Genomic DNA, 19,745 nt, shown 5'->3' with positions numbered 1-19,745 from the left:
GGCTGGTGGGCAGGGTGATGGGGTCATGCGTGAAGTGATGGGTGATGGGGAGGGAGAGTATCCCCTCTCGGCTGCATATTTCCTTGGTTTTAAGAGGTGGTGGGGCTCTCTCTGCTCCCCAAAACATCCATCATATTTGGACTCCTGGGCTTCTCCTGTGGCTTCAAACTCTTGGAGGCCACCTCGGTCTCCCCACCCAGCAGCGCACAGAGAGACCCTGTGAGCTCACACCCATGGACACACATGCTGAGGCTCGTACGTGTGGCACTGTGGTTGCACGCACGCGCGCACACACATGGGCACGCAAACCAGCATGCACAGCTGCAGAGACTGGAAGCAATCACACCCATGCGTGAACACACGTGCAGACTCGGTCCTGAGTGCTCCCGTGCATACATACAAATGCCCTCTCCCGTGCATGCGTGCACACACACACACACACGTGCCCTCACCAGCCACTGCACGCCAAGCTCATGCATGTGCAGACGTTTACACGGCACACAAACACAGGAGGGAGGGGAGCCTGGGCTGGGGCGCTGCAGACCGTGGAGGGGCAGGACTGGCCACCACCACCCCCGCCTGGCCCTGCTGAGGACATGGAGCTCTGCCCCCCGCTCTGCGGTCAGAGCCCCAGCTGGCCGGGCAGCAGTGCCCAGGACTGTGCGCTCACCCCAGTCTGGGAACTCCCGGTTGTTGCAGTATCTCTCCCCGCGGGGCAGTGGGTACAGGTAGTGGGCACAGCTGCAGTTCTGGATCATGTGCTCTTGGAAGCAGGAGCGAATACAGGCCTGCGGTAGGAGGGCAGGAGAACACGGCTGTGACTGCGACGCCCCGCCCCCAGCCCCAGAGGGTAGGGGCCCAGGGCAGGTCATGCCGAGGCCAGGGGAGCCGGGGAGCCAGGGAAGAGGTCCCTCTGGCCCAGGAGCTGTACCTCCTGACCCCTTGCAGCCTGGGCGTCGCTGTGCTGCTCGGTCCCTGGTCCCCACGGAGGGACTCGGGCCAGACCCAGCTCTCTGAGGATGGCCCCGCCACCTTGCAGAGCTGGAGCCCCACACAGGACATGGGGCGGGGTGGCTTGGTCCAAATGCCACAGCCAACTCTTGGTAGTTCTTAATAACCAGGCTGCCAGCCTTGATGGAGCAGAGTGTCCCCTCGTGGGGACGGGGGAGGAAGAGTGGATTTGGTGCCCTGGGATTGCGTGGGATGACTCCACTCGTGCTGGGGTCTCAGGTCACCCTGACCTGCTTCCAGCGCACTCGGAGGCCATTCGCAGTCACTCATGGGAGGAGCAGTGGTGACGGCTGCCCTTGTGGGCTAAGGTCAGGGGGGCCTGGCACTGCATGGGGAATGGGAGCGGCTGGTACTCCTGTGTCTCCTCTTGTCCAGCTTCGCGAGTCCGGGCCGTGGAGGAACCCTTGCTCCAACTCTTGCTGTCCCCTGCTCTGGGCCCCTTCCGCCCCAGCTTCTCCTACTCCCCAAGCTGCTCCTTCCCAACCTAGCACGCCCCGTCCTGTTCTCTCTGACAGGGCCACGGCCTCCCTATGGGCACAGCCGGGAGGGGAAGAGCAGGAGTGAGGGGCCAGCGGGGTCGGACGAGGAGCTCTGATCGGGGGCCAGGGCCTCACAGTCTTCCAGACCTCACCGTGTCCCCTGGAAAGGAGGAATCCTCTTCAGGCCCCACAGCAGAGGCTGGGGGTGGGGGGCGGTGGCAGTGGGAGGATGCAAGCAGAGTACCCGACCAGGGCCTTGGTCTTTGCCAAGGTCTCTGACCAGAGGGACGGCTGCATGGGACAAAGCAAGAGTGGAGGTTTTTCTGGAACGGGGTCTCTAAGGCTGGGCCTGACGGATGTCTCCGTGGCCCCCCCTCCGTGCTCCCCACCTCCCTATGCTGCCTGTCTATGCCTTTATTAGCTCAGAAGGTTCCCCCAAGTTCCCCATTGTAGGCAGAAGCGCCTCCAGATAGAAGGCGGCCAAACCAACCGGGGCAGGGTGTGGGGCGCACAGGTCAGCCGGACAGGGTGGGCGGGAGGGCGGGGTGGTGCGCGATTTTCAGAACTGATTTTCACACCATGCGCAGAGCTCGCAGGCACAGAGGCAGGCCCTGGAGTTCCCCTCATCAAGCCTCAGTTTCTTGATCTGCAGAGGCCGCCCAGGCTGGGGGAGAAGGGTCAGCCAGGGTCACGTTCGTCACCTGCGTGGAAGCTTTAGATGGTCCTCTCTGCCGGGGCTGGGTCTTGGGACAGGCCCCCCAGGCTGCCCCTGAAGGTCAGGGCGAGAGGGAAGCCCCAGCTACAGCAAGGGAGATTGAGACCAGATACAAGGAGGGACTTTTCAGGTAAGGTGATGAGACCTTTGTATTGGGGCCTGGACACCCCGATTTCCTCATTCCTGTAATATCCTCTACATCTTAGCATCGCTGTGAGGAGTGAATGAAACACTGAATGTAAAAGGCCCCAGCAGTGCCTGCCCAGCGCACGATGTGCCGGATCCTCTCAGGATATTAGGAATTGTAGCAAGTAAGTGGTCTGTATAATAAATGCTGTTACTGTCCCGTGGGGTGTAGACGGGAAGAAAGGATCATGTAATACACATGAACCCTCAGCACAGCCTGTCTCCCACACAAGCGTTCTTCTTGGGAGACCCCGGAGTGAGATCCCTGTGTTCTGGGCATCCCCAGGGGCACAGCTGCCTGGTGGGGACGAGCAGTGGCTGGCCCTGGGCCCTGGTGAGCACCCAGGGACAGGCCTGGCTTAGTCCCAAAGGCCACAAACCCCACCAAACTACCCTGTGGTCACCCACAAAAATCCAGTACAGCCAGTCCTGCCCAGGCCCAGCCGCCCCGGACCCTGAGCCCTGAGGCCTTGGGCCTGCTTGATGCGGACTGCCAGGTTTCCCAGGTCCCCAGGCCCACACTGTCTTCCCACCTGGATAGAGTAGGTCGTGTTGTAGTCGCTGTAGAGGTTTCGCACGGGAACGTCGGAGCCATTCATGGTGCACTGGCTGTAGGGCTCCCCCATGCGCTCCAGCTTGTCCTGTGTCCAGAGAGGTTGCTCCTGGAGGCCCCGCCCCTCCCCAGGAAGCCCCTTTGGTACCTCCCTCCCAGCAAGCACGGGGGTCGGGGGGGTGCCACAGGCCCGGTCGGTACCAGGCCGTGCCCACCCTCCCCCCCAGCATGGTGGTCCTGGTGGGGGTTCTGGCCAGCAGACACGGCAGGAACGGACCACAAGGAGGCGTCCCCCCTCAGCCCCGCTCAGGCTGCCCTCGGGCCGCGGCCATACCACCAGCACCCCGATGGATGTCTCTGTCCCTGACATGGCGTAGATGCCCTCGTCTTTGATGAAGGGGTAGGACCTCTGCTCGTGGAGCAGCAGCCGGGCACCGGCCGTGGACGTGAGGAAGGGCACATAGTCCTCTTGGCCTATATCCAGGATCAGCTTCAGGCCTGTGGGAAGGTGAGGCTAAGGGCTGCCTGAATTCGCTCCCCAAAACCCACCTGTCCAGGCCTTCTCCCCACCCTCCCAAGGAGACCTCTACGGCCCACCTAGGAAGCTGGTTCTGCCTTGCGAAAATTGAGACTTCTTGCCTTCTCCAAGGCCCCCTTCCTAGCTCAAGCCACCCTGGCTCCCCCCAGCTCCACAATCTCTTTTCCATGTGGCAGGGGAGCAGGACTGCCCTGCCCCACCTCGAATCACATCATTCTTCTCATTCAATCCCTGTTGGCTTCCAAGCTCCTTCCTGCTGCTGGGCCTTTGCTAACGCTGTTCCCTCAAGCATGCTGTTCCCTTACTCTGGAATTATGTCCCCGCCTTCACCCTTGCCCTAGAACCTCCTGCTTTTCCTTTGGATCTCAGCCCAAGTGTCGCCTCCTCCAGACGCCTTCCCTGACTACCAAGACTAGGTCTCCTATCTCTGGAAATTTCCTCCCAAGCACGTCCCTCACTTATATGACTCTTTTATTGTCTATCTTCCTTCCCTACTGGATGGCTCCCATTTTTTTAAATTAATTTATTTTTTAAAACTTTTTTTTTAAGATTTTATTTATTTATTTGACAGACAGTGATCATAAGTAGGCAGAGAGGCAGGCAGAGAGGAGGAAGCAGGCTCCCCGCTGAGCAGAGAGCCCGATGTGGGGCTTGATCCCAGGACCCTGGGATCATGACCTGAGCTGAAGGCAGAGGCTTTAACCCACTGAGCCACCCAGGCGCCCCGGATGGCTCCCTTCTTGAGGGCAGAGACTAGACCCCATATCTTATGTACCAGAGGGCTCTGCTGAGTGGCTAGGACAACAGGTTAGCATTCACCGAGCACTTGCTATGTGCCGAGTGCTGGGCCAAATGCTATTCTGTACACGATCCTACTGGTGCTCCCAGGAGCAAAGGCTTTACAATCCCCATTTTACAGGTGAGCAAACTGAAGCACAGAGAAGGAAAAGGACTTGTTCAGGGTCACCCAGGGGAGAAGGGGCAGTGTTGGGGTTCTAACACAGGCGGCTGAGCTCCTTGGTCCGAATCATCTGTCCCTGTGAAGTGAGTTGACCAGCACCTCTGTGACACACAGTGATTTCGGGGGCACAGGGGCTGGGTGAGGGGCGGTCAGCATCCCCTCTGGGCCCCCCTTGACCAACAGCCCTGATGCTTAGAATGACAGCCTGACTCCCAGAGGCTGGCCGAAGCCCTCCTGAGGCCACCATGACTCTTTCCCCAGAAACAGGCCCACACAGTGGCCTCTGTCATCAACCACTTCTGGCTTCACCCCCTTTCTGTCTCGCTCAAGAACCATGTCACAGTGAGACTCAGTAAGCGTACGGGCTCTGCCATGGGCCAGCTGTGTGCGTGGGCAAGTTCTTTAAGCCTTCAAAGACTATTCAGCATATACCGAGCACATAGGACTTGCCAGCCTCTGTGCTAAGCGGGCGATAGTATTACATCACAATGACTCTGCGAGCTCTACTTGTTAGGCTCTCCTGGGCTGCATATACTGTCTTTGAATGGGGCAACCAGGGCTTCCGGAAGTTCAGTCTTGAGCTCAGGCTCACGGTGTGTGTGTGTGGGGGGGGCGTCCGTGGTGGGGCTGGGGTTTCACCTGGGCCCAGGAGCTTGGGCTCTGATCCCTGAGCTGTACTGCTTCTCAATCCTTGCCTTGCTCAGCAGAAAAATGGGAGCACTGATCCCTAGCCCAGACATTTACAGGAGTTCTAGGAGGGTGATAGAGGCGATTTTGTTCTACCATTCATGGGCCCTGCTCCTGGGCTCCCAAGGGAAACTATAGTGTAACAGTCACCAAGGTCAAAATGACTCCATTGAAACCTCGGAGGCTCTATTTCCGCCCCAGGCAGCCCACATTGTACATCTCCGCTGTTAAATAATCAAAAGGAGCATTCCAAACATAAGGGGGAAAAAAAACACAAACAAACCCTGATTCCCATAAAATTAAAGGCATATAGACTTGCACATACTAAAACCACAAGATAATGTCTATAACTTTCTGGAACGGCCTTGCTCATGATAATTTGTAACCCTTTATGTAAAAACCATATATAATCCCGCTCCAAACACTCCCTTCCCCGAGCACTCTCTTCCTGGTGAAGACTGTGTATCCCCAGCAGCTCTCCTAACTTGGGCTTGAATAAAACGCTTCCTTTCTTTCTAAAATTTTGAAAGGATTTGTTCATTTTGCAGGGACAGTGGAACAGCTCGGCGCACACAGAAGAGACCCAGCCGTGGCCATCCCTCCGTGGGCCACCTGCTGTCTCACCCTGGCCCTGCCCCTTAACAGCTCCCGGTCACTAGGTCTTTTAGCCCCACGTGGTGGGGATTTCAAGCCCCCTGGCTCTGGCCCCAGGGTGAACCAAGACTTACCGAACTCAGCTCCGGGGTTGGCCGAAGGGAGCGCCTTCTCTGTCATGCCCCAGTTGAAGATGTAACAGTTGCCATAATCTGGGTGGAAGATGGAAGTGAAGTTCCTAAAAGAAACACCATCAGCTGGAGAGCAGGGCCCACCCCAGCTGGTGCCTCCCTGACACCGTCTGCTGTCCAGGACACAGGGTGGAGGACAAAGGGCGCAGGGGAGCCACGGAACCCAGCCAGGTGCGCTGCCCAAGCTGGGGACTCACACCGAGAGGGAAGAGGCTGACACGGTGGGGGGGAGAGGGGATGAATCAGGAGAGGGCACCCCGGAGGCTGCGGAAAGGCACAGCTTTATAAGGAGGCACGTGGGGACCCGACGCAGGGTCCTCTCTCATGTCCTGGAAATGTTTCCTAAGGAAGTAAGTCAACTACCACAAGAAACGTTTCCAATAAAGATGCTCATGGCAGTAGTAGTGGTATCCTGCAGTTTCAAAGAATTCAGTTTGAAAAAGACTTTCTTGGATACAGAACATTTCAAACACAAAAAAGTCGAGACAGTGGGCGCCTGGGTGGCTCAGTGGGTTAAGCCGCTGCCTTCGGCTCAGGTCACGATCTCAGGGTCCTGGGATCGAGTCCCGCATCGGGCTCTCTGCTCAGCAGGGAGCCTGCTTCCCTCTCTCTCTGCCTGCCTCTCCATCTACTTGTGATTTCTCTCTGTCAAATAAATACATAAAATCTTTTTTTTTTTTTTAAGATTTTATTTGTTTATTTGACAGAAATCACAAGTAGGCAGAGAGGCAGGCAGAGAGAGAGAGGAGGAAGCAGGCTCCCTGCTGAGCAGAGAGCCTGATGTGGGGCTCGATCCCAGGACTCTGGGATCATGACCTGAGCTGAAGGCAGAGGCTTTAACCCACTGAGCCACCCAGGCACCCCCAATACATAAAATCTTTAAAAAAAAAAAAAAAAGTCGAGACAGTGAAGTCCACCACCAGCTTCAGGAATCCTCACGGCAGAGCCACGAAGGAACCCTTCATCCCTACCCGCTGCGCCCCATCTCCCTTCCATGTGGTTCTCAAGCAAACCTCAGACGTCATGATTTTGTCTATAAACATTTCTAGATGTACCTTGAAAAGTAAGAACTCTTTTTTAAAAATACTGCTATTACCATGTTAAACATAACTAACAAAAATTCCTTCATATCGTTAAATAATCAGTTTGAAGTTCTAACCATCTCCTACGTGTTGATTTTTGTTTTTACAATTTTTAAATCGGGATTCAAATGAGGTTAATGTGATAGGTTGACGGGGCTTTCGAGTTTCTTCTAATCTATGGCTCCCTCCATCTGTTTTTTTTTTTTTTTTCCTTGTCATTTGTCATATAGTTGTTAAAACAGTTCTGGCTTGACCCAGCTCATTCTCTGGAGAAGCAGTAAAGGGATCAACATTTCGCACCCTGGATGAATGAATGAATGAATGAATGGCTTTGGGCAATGCCCACCGGTGGACGAGCACAGGCTGCTGAGGAGGTGGCCTTGTCAGTAAAACACAAAAATCCTGGAACAGGACCATCTATAACCACCATCTACAGGAAATACTGGAGACAGAGGAACAGGTTCAAAGACACCAAGGAAAAGTCAACTTGTAAAATCCAGACCTTGGGGAAGTCAACAGGATAAATATCCCAGTTTCTTCAACAAACACCCTGTGAGAAAGGAAAAGGGAGACAACCTACAGATGAACAGAAACTTTAAGACTTGGGTTGCAACCACAACATGCTGCCTTTAGTTGGATCCTAACTCACACACACAGATGAGCAAAAGGTAGGACATTGATGAGCATGGACGCGACTGGATAGTTGATGGTATCGAGGAATTATTAGTTTTCTTTTTTTGGGTGGGATAATTGCACTGTGGTTTGGTTAAAAAAAAAAAAAAAGTCTTTCTCTCTTGCAGATACATTCTAAGCTTTTTAGAGGTGAAAGACCCTGGAGTCTGGGCTTTGCTGCAGAATGGACAGGACGGGGGAGAGAGTAGCAGCTCTGGAATCGGGATGGTGCATCCATGTGAGGTCATCGTGCTCTGTTCCTTCTGCAGGTGTGTCCTCGGGCCTCTGTTAGGAATCGCTTCACGAATGTCTTTGCATGATTTTATTTTGTTTTTCTTTTCTTATTAAAACAGGAAGGAAAGGGGCCTGATTGCAACATGGTCTTCTAAGCCCCGGATTTGGAAGCCTTGACTGTGCAACTTTTAGGGGCCAGCCCGGGTTGCATAGTTCTGCATGCATTTTCTCATTCGATCCTCAAAGTAACCCCATGGTGAGGTCAGCTGTTATTTGCCCCAGTGTTCAGATCAGGAAACCATTCCTTCCACCTGTGTCCCCCCCAAGCGCTAGCAGAACACGAGGTGGGTCCCGGGCAGGCTGCCACATCTAAGCAGGGAGATGTGAGCGCCTTACTCCATGTCTGGCCTTCGGTGTCCTCAATAGTGAAAGGGAAATCAGAACAAAATCACATTTCTTCACTCCACAGGTGTTTACTGAGGCAGATGCTGGGTTGGGCACAACGGGGGTACACAACAGAGTCCTGCCCTGGACAGTCACCATGTAGCGGGGGGACCCGGCATGGCGAGAGCAGCGTTCTGTCCATGCTCCCCTTCCAGAATGTGCCTCTGGCTTGTCCACCTGTCTCCATGGCTGAGGCTCCCCCTGCAACAGGGTTCAAGCCACCAGCACCGGGCCCTGCTCGCCTCCTACAGGAGCCTCTGTCCTTCCCCTCTTGTTCTAGTAGTGGTCCTTCTAGTAGTCTTGTTTTAGTTCTAGTCCTTCCCCTCTTGTTCCCCTCTTGTTCTGCACGGCGGGCAGGGTGATGGTTTGAACTGTGAATTGGAGAAGGGTACACTTCCACTGGGAACCCTCCAGAAGCTCCTTGCAGTTCCAGATGAAAACACCAATGCCCTATGTTGGTCTTCCCCTCCTTGTCTGTTACACTCCAGCAGCACTCCAAGGTGTTTCCAAATTCAAGGTCCCTGGGTGCCCGGAATATTTTCCGATCCGTTAGCCCAGTAAGTGGCTTCTCCTCATTCTTTGGGATTCACCAGCTCTGAGACCGACCCCCTGCACTCTCCGGGCAAAGTCACTTCCCTCCCCAGTTACCGGATCATTTCTACCTGCTTATTCCCTGAGAGCATGAGTCCAAATTGGAAATTATCCTCTTTAGTTAACTGATGCTTATCAACGGCCTCCTGATTTAGAAGGTAAGCCCAGGGAAGGCAGTTGTCTGTCTTGAAGGAGGAATCACATTTGGAGGCTAAGATCCCGGGCCTGGGAGCCAGCCTGTCTGGATTCCAGTTTCGGCTTTGTCACCGAGTTAACTAGTGAGCTTGGGCTCTCTGAGCCTCGCCGGCCCCACCTGTCACGCCGGGGTAGTTAGCAGCACCCATCCCACAGGACCAAGGCGAGGGCTGGATGGCGAGTGTATTGAAATACTCAGCAAGTGCTGGGTTACACACTCTGTCCTCAGAGCCCGGCCCGCACTAGACAGACACTCAGTAAATATTTGTTGGGTGAATTATAATACGGGATAAGTGGATCAACAGAGATAAGCTTGGAGGAGGGACACCTCATTCTCGCTGGGCTGTGTGTGGGCGTGTGGGTCATGGAAGGGTTCTTGGAGGAGGGGAAGCCCGAGCTGAGACTTTTAAGCATGGCTAAGAGGTAGGCGAGCAGCCTCAGGCACAGAGAGGAGAAAGGGCACATCAGGCCGGCAGCACTGCACAGGCGAAGGCCCAGAGGGAAGGAATCGCTCTGGGCGGGTACTAGCGAGTCTCATCTGCGGATGATCAGGGCTGTGGCCACGGGAGGAAGAGAGCAGGGCAAACCAGCTGAAGCCGGGCACTGTTCTAGAAGGAGAGACCCCGCCCCAGGCATGTGGGGACACAGTGTTCCCAAGAAACCGTCTTGGACATCTGCGGCCCTGGAGCAGGCGGCCGCCGCTCAGGGCGTGGCCAGACCCCCTCTCCGTGCCCAGGGCCATGCTCTCCATCTCGCCGTGTGTGCCAACTGTCTGCTTGTTGACTGTGCCCTTTCCCTGGAGGGGCTGCTCCCAGCCCCTGCCGACTCTCGCTACAGAGCCAGGCTTTTTCCCAAAACACCTTCCCGGGACAGGCGTAAGGCATGGTGGCCCCAGACCGGCGCAAAACCTCCAGAAAAGACTGAAAGGCAGAGCATCCTGGCAGGAAGACGTACAACAGCGGCGGTACTGTGTGGTAGGGGTTGGGAAAGGCTTCCCAGGGCGGAAGCTGGTTAGCCGGTCCCTAAAGCAGTAATAAGCAGTTGCTGCTGCTGGCACATACGTGCCTCCGATCTCGGTTTCTAAATACCGTTCTCCAGGAAAAGGAAGCAGAGCTCCTCAGAGAAACGGCGGCTTCTGGGGCTGGGGCATCATCAGGGGCCAGAAAGCAAGGAAGTAGACCAAAAAAAAAAAAGAGAGAGAGAGATGGGGATGTGTCAGAGAGACACAGGAGCCCAACGCAAGGCCCTGCTGCTAGCCGAAGCTGGAAGAATTTGAGTAAGAAAATAAATAACGTGGGATGGGATCCCAAGGCAAAGATAGACGAGTCGGTACCAGGATAAGTGATTGAATAGCATGAAAAAGGAAAGAAGACGGAACCCTTCCCCACAGAAGAATTCCAAAGAGTCTATATTCCTGCCTCCAGGAGACCAGGAGCCAAGTGCCCCTTGCTCCCTGTCACCCCATCTCCCCCCGAGCGTGGGCTCCACTTCATGATTTGTTCCGCGTGGAAGGGAAGGCGGCCCCCACCCCGTCCCTTAACCAAGTGAGGAAGGTCAATATCCTGGGCGGCGGTGTCCCCCCCGGAGAAGGCTGTAAGGAGGTGAGCACCTCACCTCTGTGCCCTTCTTCCCGCAAACCCATCTAGTCTGTATAAACCCAAATCAAGGACCTTCTATAACACAGCATCTAGGTCCTTCCATCCCCACGATAGCCCTAGGAGGCCACGGCACGATCCCCATTTTCCAGATGAGAATACTGAGGCCCAGAGAGGCCAAGAAGCGGGCCCAGCAGCACACAGAGTGGGCATTCAAATCCAGGCACTGTGGCATCAGGGTCCTAATGTGGCTCCCTGTTTCCTAATTATAGCTGCTGTTTCGTGAGCCTTTGTCCCGGTCCAGGGAGAGAGGATGGAGTCAGAAGAACAGTGAGGAAGTGGAGACGTAGCGTCTGGAGCCCGGCATTGGGAGGGCAGAGGGCGGTGTGTGTCCTCTGGCGCCACATCTGGGGCTGACTCGAGAAGACAAGTGACCGAGAGCAGGCTTGGGAGACGCGGGTGGGGACGGCAGATGATGATCTGGTTTTCTGATGGCCCAGACTGCCGGCTCTGCCACTCACCAGCTGTGTTGACCTCCAAGACGTTGCTTAACCTCTCTGGGCCGTGGCTGCCTCCTATAACATGGGCTGACATAAGAGTACCTTTCTCATGGGCTTGTGGCCAGGGTTAAATTAATTTTACACCTGTGAAGGGCTAAGAATAGCCTTTGACACAGCAGCAGGGCTCGATCCACGCTAGCATTATTATGGGATAGTGAGTTTCTGATCAAATGTGGGTTGAATGGCAGTAATAGCTATTATTTATTGAGGCTAGCCCTACTGTGGGCACATCACCTCATTTAATACTCAAAATACCCCCACCGAGTAGACCTGTTACTACCCCATTTCACAGGAGAGGAAAACCGAGACCCATCGAGTTTAAGCTTGTTGAGGGTCATATGGCTTTGTAAAGCAGGGAAGGGATCTGGGCCCAGTGGTCTAACCACACAGCCCAGCCTTGACCCCTCGCTAGAGCTACCCCCTGGCCACAGCCATACCACAGACGTGGCGTGGCCGACGCTGGGTGTTCTGCCTGCCCCAACACCATCTGTTCCCCCTTCTCTGCTAAGGCTCCTCTGCTTCTCTTTGGGGGACCACCCATTCCTCACTCTCAGTCTTGGGGCCCCCACGGGACCTGCTTTGTGGAGGGTGCGAGGGCAGGAGCTGCCCAGGATGGAGCCATGCCTTGTGCACAGTGCAGGCCCTGGGGACTGAGGGTAGAACCCAGCAGACCCTAATGGACCCCTCTCCTACCTGCCTCACCGCCCCACCCCGCAACAGCCAGGTCTCTCCTCACCGAGCAGAAGGACCCCAGGCTTGAAGGCAGAGGCTGACCCCTCTCTCTAGCCGAGAGGGCAAAGGTGACCGTGCCAATGTGACACGCTGGCCCACCGGCTCCCTGCGGCCTTCTGGGAGGGCTGCCAGGAGCAGCTGACCACGGGCACGCGGAGCAAAGGCCACCGGCTGAGAGTAAGGGGCTGGCATCCAGCCAGCAGCCACCCACGCCACCAGCAGGACGCCTCCTGTCACCAGGGACACTGGCCTGCTTTTTTCCGCCTGCGGGCCACACCTTTCTAGCTCACACCACGCGGCCGGGTGCGCAGATCTGGCGCCTCAGGGCTCCGGAGTCCCTGGCGCTGCCTGCAGAGTGCCTGCCCCTGTGGGTCCCCCTGGCATTCGGCAGACTCTCCGTAGAGCTTCCTGGGGGCTCATGGGTGGAGAGAGCACGCAGGGGTCAGGCACCGACGCCGGGAGGGTGACACCGGAAGCCTGTCACTCATGACATGTGGCAGGACTCCGTGGACTTCTCCAGGGGCCCGAGGTACGAGGCCGTGGAGCCTGGACCAGCAGGACACCAGCACGCGTGGCCCCGCAGAGATCTGGTCACAAGGCCCCGGAGGGGCCACCTGGCTGTGGCAGCTCTGCCTGGGCGGAGACTTGGGCCGCGGTCCTGCCCCAGAGACACCAGGGGCTCGGTGTGTCAGAGCAGGGGTGGGGAAGGAGGGGGGACCTGTGCCCCATCGTAAGAGCCGCAGGCTTTGGGGTGAATGTTCTTCTCCCTCTGCCCTCCTCTCAACCTTGGGGGGTGTCCGGGATGCGGGCGAACGCTCCCAGGGCCCGGCTCTCGGTGCTGAGCTGAGCCAACTCCGCTCTCGTCCCGGGCGGGAGAGGTGGCGGGAGAAGCGGGGCGGGGGGTGCCGCCTTGCCCGCCCGGGTCCCTCAGCCGCTGGGTGTTGGAGGCCAACGGCTCCCAGCCGCCCCCTCTGCAGCCCCCTTGCCTGGGACGTGAGGGGATCTCAGCCCATCCCCCACGAGGTACTGACGCGGCAGGGACCACTGGCCGGCCCCTCAGGGGGACCGTCCTGTGTGGCTAATGCTCCCGACGCCCCAGGGATGGGGCCTCCATGTCACCTGCCTTTTATGACATGGACCCTCCCCACAGCCCTGTCTCAGGCTCTGCCTCCAGGAAACGTGACCGGAGACCCCGAGGCACAGGACACTGTGCTGGTTCGTGGCCACGCCAGGCTGTGACAGGGCAGGGAGGGGTGTTGGGGGGCCGGGGCGGCTCTCACCTGTAGCTGCAGGGCTCGGACCCGAACAGGCAGGCCAGGATCAGCCGCTCGGCAGGGTAGCCCATCTCCGCCAGCTTGTGCGTGGGCACCTGCGAGAAGATGTTGGTGGCCTGCAGCTGGTACCACTCCGTCACGGCATGGGTGGCGCTGGTGAAGTTCCGGAAAGTGCACGCGGTCCCGTTGAGGCTGCACTGCAGGGGCCGGGAGGGGTTCCGGTGGGCGCAGGCCGGGCTGGCTGGGCCCCCGCCACCGTCCCCAAGGGCCAGGTGCCCTTCCCCTGGCGGCACCTTGGCACGGGGGCAAGTGGCTGCAGAGCCAGTGGGGGATGTGTTCACACGCACACGCGCAGGGCTGGGGGCTGTCCCCTCACACACGGCTGCTCGGTCACAGGGTCTCACACAGTGTCGCCGGCCTCCCGTATACTAGCCCAGTGCCTGAGAGAGTACGCACACGCGTGCACACGCGTACACACAGACTCGCCCACGTCCTGACATCCACAGCCCCACGATGTCACGGTCACAACCACACACACTCATATCCAAACGTTTTCCCCCGCCCACATACCCCGCTGACCCACAGTCACGCTCCTGTGGCCCGCAGACAGACAGACACCCCAGGACCCTCCACTTTCTTCTTTCCTGGCATCCTTGCAGACTTCCAGAGGCGTTTCCTTGGGGGCCGTGTGGACCACGAAGGACTCAAGGCTCAAGGCTCCCTCCCCCTCACCAGGGAAAGGACCTGGGCCTTGTCAGCCTGAGCCCGGTGAGGCGTGCAGGGCCCCCCTCCCCCTCACCACAGCCGGCCCACCACAGCAGCCAGGTCACTGTTGTAGACGCTCAATGGAAGCAACCCCAGGACTCTGGCCTCGGCCACTCTGCCTCTATTGGCCCTCACAGCGGGCCTTCCTTCTGGAACCCAGGAGGCCAGGAGGAGCTTCTCCACATTCTGAGAGTCCCCTCCCCAGGGCCTGCTGCGGGCACTGTCCTTGGGCCCATTCCTGGAGGTCTCCTCTGTCCTTAGGGAGAGGACGATAGTACTTGACACTCGCTCTGTCCCAGACTGTGTTCTGAGGGCTTTCTCTTACCGCATTCGATTTGTACAGTCATCCTACTCCATCATCGTGAGGAAACTGAGGCCAGCAGACCTCCTCCCACAACACAGGGGCGCGTGTGCGTGCACACACACACACACACACACACACACACCGTGCACCACATGCACACACATAGGGGCCTGACCCCGCAAGCTGGGGCAGCCAGCGGGAACAAGCCTGCTTCACAGACGAGGAGCAGGACATAGGAAGCCAGGTAACAGCATCAAAAATCAGTAGGGCACGGGATCAGAGTTGGCGTGGGGACTCTGGAGCCTCTAACTGTTCGCTGGTTTTGCAGAGACATACGGGGAGCCCTGACCCGGTAAAGGTCAGTGACCTCCTCCTGCGCAGTGTATGGCCACAGCCTGGGTCCCCAACCAAGGGTGACCATGTGGATCACCAGGGAGGCTGTTAATACAGATTCCTAGGCCCGTTCAGCTTCCCTGGGAGTGGGGCCCAGGGATCTGTCAGTTAGGGAGCTCCCTAGACTGAGAGGCACAGACAGGGAATCTTCTAACCCCTGGCACGCTGGCAGGCGTCCCAGCAGAACCGCCCAGGGCAGTTATGCTCTGGCACTGGACGGCACTGCGCGGCTGTCGGTTTTCACCTGCCCAGTACTTATGCCCTTGTCTTTTGATAGTAGGACTTAATTCCTTCTTCAGGAAAGCACCCTTTTCTGCCTCACTGTGTCCACCTGGTAGAGGCTGACATCACCCCAGCTCCAGGGCGCATGACCCAGGACTGACCAATCATGAGAGCGCATTCTCCAGCACACAGTGATTGGTTGCAGAATGAGCATGTGACCCAATGAGTCCCTCCCAGGACTTCTGCTGGGGCCATTGGGAAACAGGAGTTCTGTTTCTTGGGGGAGAGTGCTGAGCTGATGGGGTGTATGTCTGGCATTGCCAAGACCCTCTGCATGGAGAGAGCCTGACAGAGAGTCAAGTCAGTGGGGAGAAAAGCTGAACAAAAATAGAGAAAGGTAGTGTCCTGATGACAGCATTTGAGTGCCTGGATCCAGCCATACCTGAACCCATTCTACCCCTCACTCCATCAGCCAGTGAATACCTTGTTTTGCTTAAGCTAGTTTGACCTGGGTCAATGGCATCCAACAGTGTCTTGACTAACATACCAGCTCTTTCTATTAAAAACAAAAAAAAATCGAAACTTTGTAAACATACAAAATGGGCACTGGCTTCCAGCCTACCTTTCCCCAACAAGACCCAGATTACTAAAGGAAAGAAACTCCCCTCAGCCTCCCTGGGTAGGGTCCGTTGCTCCAAGTGTGCTTGGGGACCACTTACTAGTCTCATGGCCACTTTGCACCCCTGGGCAGTGCAGGTCCTTCCTGGCGCTAGGCTGCTGTCTGCTGAGCCATTGTGGACGTCCCCAAAGAGGTCAAGGACCACTGGGTGGTGGGGGTTCTGCTCGTCAATCAGAACCAGCGGTGTGTCATTCCAGATGGTGAAGTTCAGGGTCCTAGTGGTGTTGGCATAGCTCTGCTCGGGAGCTAGGATCCTCTCCAGGACCGCTTCCATGAGCTCATCCAGATCCTTCAGCAAATGCTTGACTTTAGAATACCTGGGTGGGGAGGGGGCCAGTCAGGAGGGCAAGGGCAGCTGAGGGGCAGCTGAGAACAACCCCAGTCTGGGCACCGCCCCCCCCCCCCCAGCGCAGCTGCCAGCCACCTTGTGTGAGGAGAGCGCTGCACCCAAGCCCCTGCCTCTCTCCCCACCACAGGTGACCGTGCCTCCTTCCATCCGCCCGTTCACGTCTTCATCCACCGAGTATGCAGAGAGCGCCTACTAGGTACCAGGCATTGCGCAAAGCACAGAGGATATGAGAGCGAACAAGCCACATGCGTTCCCTTTCCTTTACAAAGTTCACACTGTAACGAGGAAGACTCCTAACAGCTCCTGGCTCCAACGCTCCAGCAGCGACTTTGGGAAGCAGAGGGAGTCTCACGAGGGAGAAGGTGGTCGGGACTGTGGGGCTGGGCTCCAGCAGCTCCTCTCAGCCCCCGCAGAGCTTCCCGTATTGGAAATGGTGACTGGTCAGTCCGGCAGAAATGTGTCCGGACCAGGGAGGGTCCCACCCACGGGCCGGTCAGCTCTGGCTGCAGGACAGCCTGCAGGAGTGTGTGTTAAAGCCTGGCCATAGACCCACGTCCTGCTACAAAGGGGTACAGCAGCCCCACCTGAGAGTGGCTTCAGCTGCGGACACCTCCTGTCCCCAGAGTGTGAAAGCAGCCACCTTTGTGTACACAGCAAGAGGAGGCTTCAGGGAGGGCGGTGGGCTGGGGGGGCGGGGGCTGCTAGGATAGCCCGGATGTGCAGAGCTGCTGTTGAGCCAGATGGGACGGGGCCTGAGGACTGGGTTCGAATCCCGACATGTCACTTGATATCTGTGTGACCTTGGGGCATGTTAGCGGCTCCGTGGCTCTGCTCTCGTCTACAAAGTAGGAGGATGAAAATATTGACCCTGGAGGGCTGTCGGGAGGATGCGGTGAGGTGAGGTCTCTACAGCATGGAGAACCGGGTCGGGCCAGCGCAGTGCTGTCCTGCGCTGACTGCGGGCTCTCTGGAGAGGCCCCAGGGATCCACCCAAGCAGGCAGGAGCCCAATCGCGAGAAAGAACAGACTTTCTGATCACTAGGCATGCAATCAGGAAGTATGAATTCCCTTCCAGGACCTTGTTTCGGGCAAGAATGTTCCCTGTGACTCAGCCACACTGGCCCTTCCTGCAGTTCCTGGAAAGCACCAGACTCCGTCTCGTCCCAGGGCCTTGGCAGCCATTCTCCACTGGGGGCCACGCTGCGCCCCACCTAGCTGGTGTCTGCCCATACCTGGGGGTGTTCTCCTCTGGCTGGCCCGCTGCCCCTCATCAACCCCGGTCAGGCCGGCTGCCTCGCCGGGTCCTGTTCGTAGGCCTTTGCCATCACGTGGCTGCGCAGTGGCAGCTCCGGAGTCAGATCTGGCCGGGATTCCGATGCCACGGCTGTTCGCTGTGTGTCTCTGGGTAAGTTCCCTCACTTCTCTGAATCTCCAATTCCCGCCCTATAAATCTATAAATTGGGGCTAACACGGTCGTGCCCACCCCTAGGGTGGTCGTGTGGATCAGAATTACATAAATCAACCAAAACACAGACGCATGCTCTACTGACCGAGCCAGCCGGCGCCCCTCGTTAAGCCTAGGAAGTTTATGAATTTTGAAAGGTCCTTGCTGCAAAGGGATGATGCAAACAGGAAACTAAGGAGAAAAAGAGGGAAGGGGAGGAAGGAGAGAGAGAAAGGGGGGGGGAGTAGGAGAGCGGAGAGAGATGGGGGAGGGGTGGGGAGGCAGGAATGAGGAGGGAGAGAGACAGAGGGGGGGGCAGGCAGGGGGAGGCAGGCAGGGGGAGCCAGCCCGGCTCTCCAGGGACCACCTACTGGAAGGGGCTGGCATTGCAGATGGTGACGGCGGGGAAGTCCATGGTCTTGAAGCCGAGGGAGAGGGACACGCTGACCTCCCAGCTCAGGTAGGTCCTGATGAAGACGCCCCACTGCCAGCAGACCAGGGAGGTGAAGAGCAGCGTGATGAGGAACCACACGGCCTTCTTCTTGGGCCCCTCGCAGATGATGCGCTTGGGGCCGTGGGTGTTGGTGTTGCTGCAGTACCACACCAGCAGCTCCTTGTACGAGTAGCCCGGGCCCTTCTGCAGCCGGTGCAGGCACTTCACCAGGCACTTCTTCACCAGCATCATGGCGCCTGCACGGGGACCCCGCAGCCAGATCCCGCGTCGGTCCCCTGCCGTGGCCGCCCCATCCTGGTCCCCATCCCGGGCCAGGGCAGGGGCGAGGGGGGGGAGGTACCTGGCCCCAGCTGCTGGGCTGCTCATCCCAGCACCCCCCGCCCCCCTTGCTCTCGGCTCCTCTCCCTTCCTCCCATCTCTCCTCCAACCATACAACCAACCCCAAAACATTTATTGAATGCCTACTGTATACCATGCACTGACTCAGTCCCTCTGGACTCAATGATGGGCAAAACAAACAAGGTTTCTGCCCTCTGGGAATTGTAGCCTGGTGGGGGCAAGTTCCTTCTTAGGTGCGCCAGCTGCAAACTGAGGACAGTTGTACCTCATTTCCAGAACTACTGAGAGGGTGAAACTAGGTGATGCACAAAATGTGCTCAATACGGTGCCTAAACTCAGACCAAGTGCCCGATACGTTGGCTACCTTTATTTATTGTACTTATGTTTTATTTTTATTTTATTTTATTTTAAATTAATTGTTTTTTTGAGAGAGAAACCACTGGGGAGTGGGGGTGGGAGGGGCAGAGGGAGAGGGAGCACACCCAGCGCTGAGCCTGACGTGGGGCTCGATCTCACAACCCTACGATCATGATCTCAGCCGAAATCAAGAGCCTGACACTTCATCGACAGGGCCACCCTGGTGCCCCATCAGCTACCCCCTCACTCACCTGGTGGGCGAGACAGATGTCATCAAATGATCCGCCCAAAATGCGTGGTTATGAAACATGGTAGGAAGTGGGGGGAGGGGACCCCGTGCCCTGAGTTCACAGAAGCGGTAAAGGTGATAAAGGGCCGGGTCTCCGGAGCTGGAATGTCTGCTTTGCCTGTCAGCCCCACCCCTTTCTAGCTGTGTGACTTTGAGCCAGTCACTTTCCTGGTGCCTCCGTGTCCTGCTCTGTCAGTGGGGTAATAATACCTCTCCCTCAGCGGTGGTTGTAAAGACCGAATGAAAATATGTAGCGTGTGGACGAATGCTGGGCGCCTGTCAGCTCTCATGCTTATCAAAGCACCCCTCCCCAGGCCCGAGAGTCCCCGGAGAAGCTGAGTTAAAGAACACAGAGTTGGGGACATCTGGGTGGCTCAGTTGGTTGGACGACTGCCTTCGGCTCAGGTCATGATCCTGGAGTCCTGGGATCGAGTCCCGCATCGGGCTCCCAGCTCCACGGGGAGTCTGCTTCTCTCTCTGACCTTCTCCTCACTCATGCTCTCTCTCACTGTCTCTCTCTCAAATAAATAAATAAATAAAAATCTAAAAAAAAAAAAAAAAAAGAACACAGAGTTAACTAGCTGAAGAGGAGTGTGTGTGGGGGGGGGAGCTCTCGGGAGGGGACGACAGCAGTCTCTGAGCCGGAGGAGGGAGCCTTCAGGAGTGAGCAGGACCTTGTGGGCCACGTTCAGGACCCGGAGGACCCGTCTGGGAAGACACAGGCTGCAACCGGGTGAGGGCGGGTCCAGCAGCACCAGGGGCGAGCTGTGGGTTGTTGAGGAATGTCTAATCTTTCTTTCTGAGACTCTGTTTCTCACCTGCATGCGGACACAGGGTTCTTGTGAAGAGGAACCCT

At 57.1% G+C, this 19,745-nt stretch overlaps 1 protein-coding gene and 1 long non-coding RNA gene across 8 annotated transcripts in view; one reads left to right on the top strand and one right to left on the bottom strand.

Moving 5' to 3' along the window:
- The window catches only part of SCNN1B (sodium channel epithelial 1 subunit beta), a 58,648-nt gene that overhangs the window by 4,537 nt on the left and 34,366 nt on the right, over positions 1 to 19,745 (bottom strand). Inside the window, exons 2-8 of the mRNA XM_059154713.1 lie at positions 17,822 to 18,140; positions 15,698 to 15,974; positions 13,301 to 13,491; positions 5,859 to 5,962; positions 3,279 to 3,442; positions 2,925 to 3,032; positions 671 to 788 (exon numbers count right to left, since the gene is read on the bottom strand). Coding sequence (XP_059010696.1) covers positions 671 to 788; positions 2,925 to 3,032; positions 3,279 to 3,442; positions 5,859 to 5,962; positions 13,301 to 13,491; positions 15,698 to 15,974; positions 17,822 to 18,135 — 1,276 coding nt within the window. The 5' untranslated portion in view covers positions 18,136 to 18,140. The remainder of the gene's footprint in view (positions 1 to 670; positions 789 to 2,924; positions 3,033 to 3,278; positions 3,443 to 5,858; positions 5,963 to 13,300; positions 13,492 to 15,697; positions 15,975 to 17,821; positions 18,141 to 19,745) is intronic.
- LOC131819536 (uncharacterized) overlaps positions 1,452 to 19,745 on the top strand; it is a 39,983-nt gene continuing 21,689 nt past the window's right edge. The window contains exons 1-9 of one of the 7 annotated variants that reach the window (XR_009349227.1): positions 1,452 to 2,335; positions 2,412 to 2,523; positions 3,205 to 3,452; positions 5,679 to 6,086; positions 7,228 to 7,665; positions 7,798 to 10,097; positions 10,232 to 13,235; positions 16,134 to 16,368; positions 17,082 to 17,411. This is a non-coding gene — a long non-coding RNA (uncharacterized LOC131819536). Of the gene's footprint in view, positions 2,524 to 3,171; positions 3,453 to 5,678; positions 6,087 to 7,227; positions 7,666 to 7,797; positions 10,108 to 10,231; positions 13,236 to 16,133; positions 16,369 to 17,081; positions 17,412 to 19,745 lie in introns of those variants that run through there. The other 6 variants (XR_009349225.1, XR_009349226.1, XR_009349224.1 and 3 more) reach the window with 6 other exon arrangements.

The sequence above is a fragment of the Mustela lutreola genome, chromosome 17 (genome assembly GCF_030435805.1).
Source record: "Mustela lutreola isolate mMusLut2 chromosome 17, mMusLut2.pri, whole genome shotgun sequence".
Lineage (NCBI taxonomy): Eukaryota > Metazoa > Chordata > Mammalia > Carnivora > Mustelidae > Mustela > Mustela lutreola.
The sequence above is the reverse complement of the archived record's forward strand: the minus strand, read 5'-3'. Positions and strand labels throughout refer to the sequence as shown.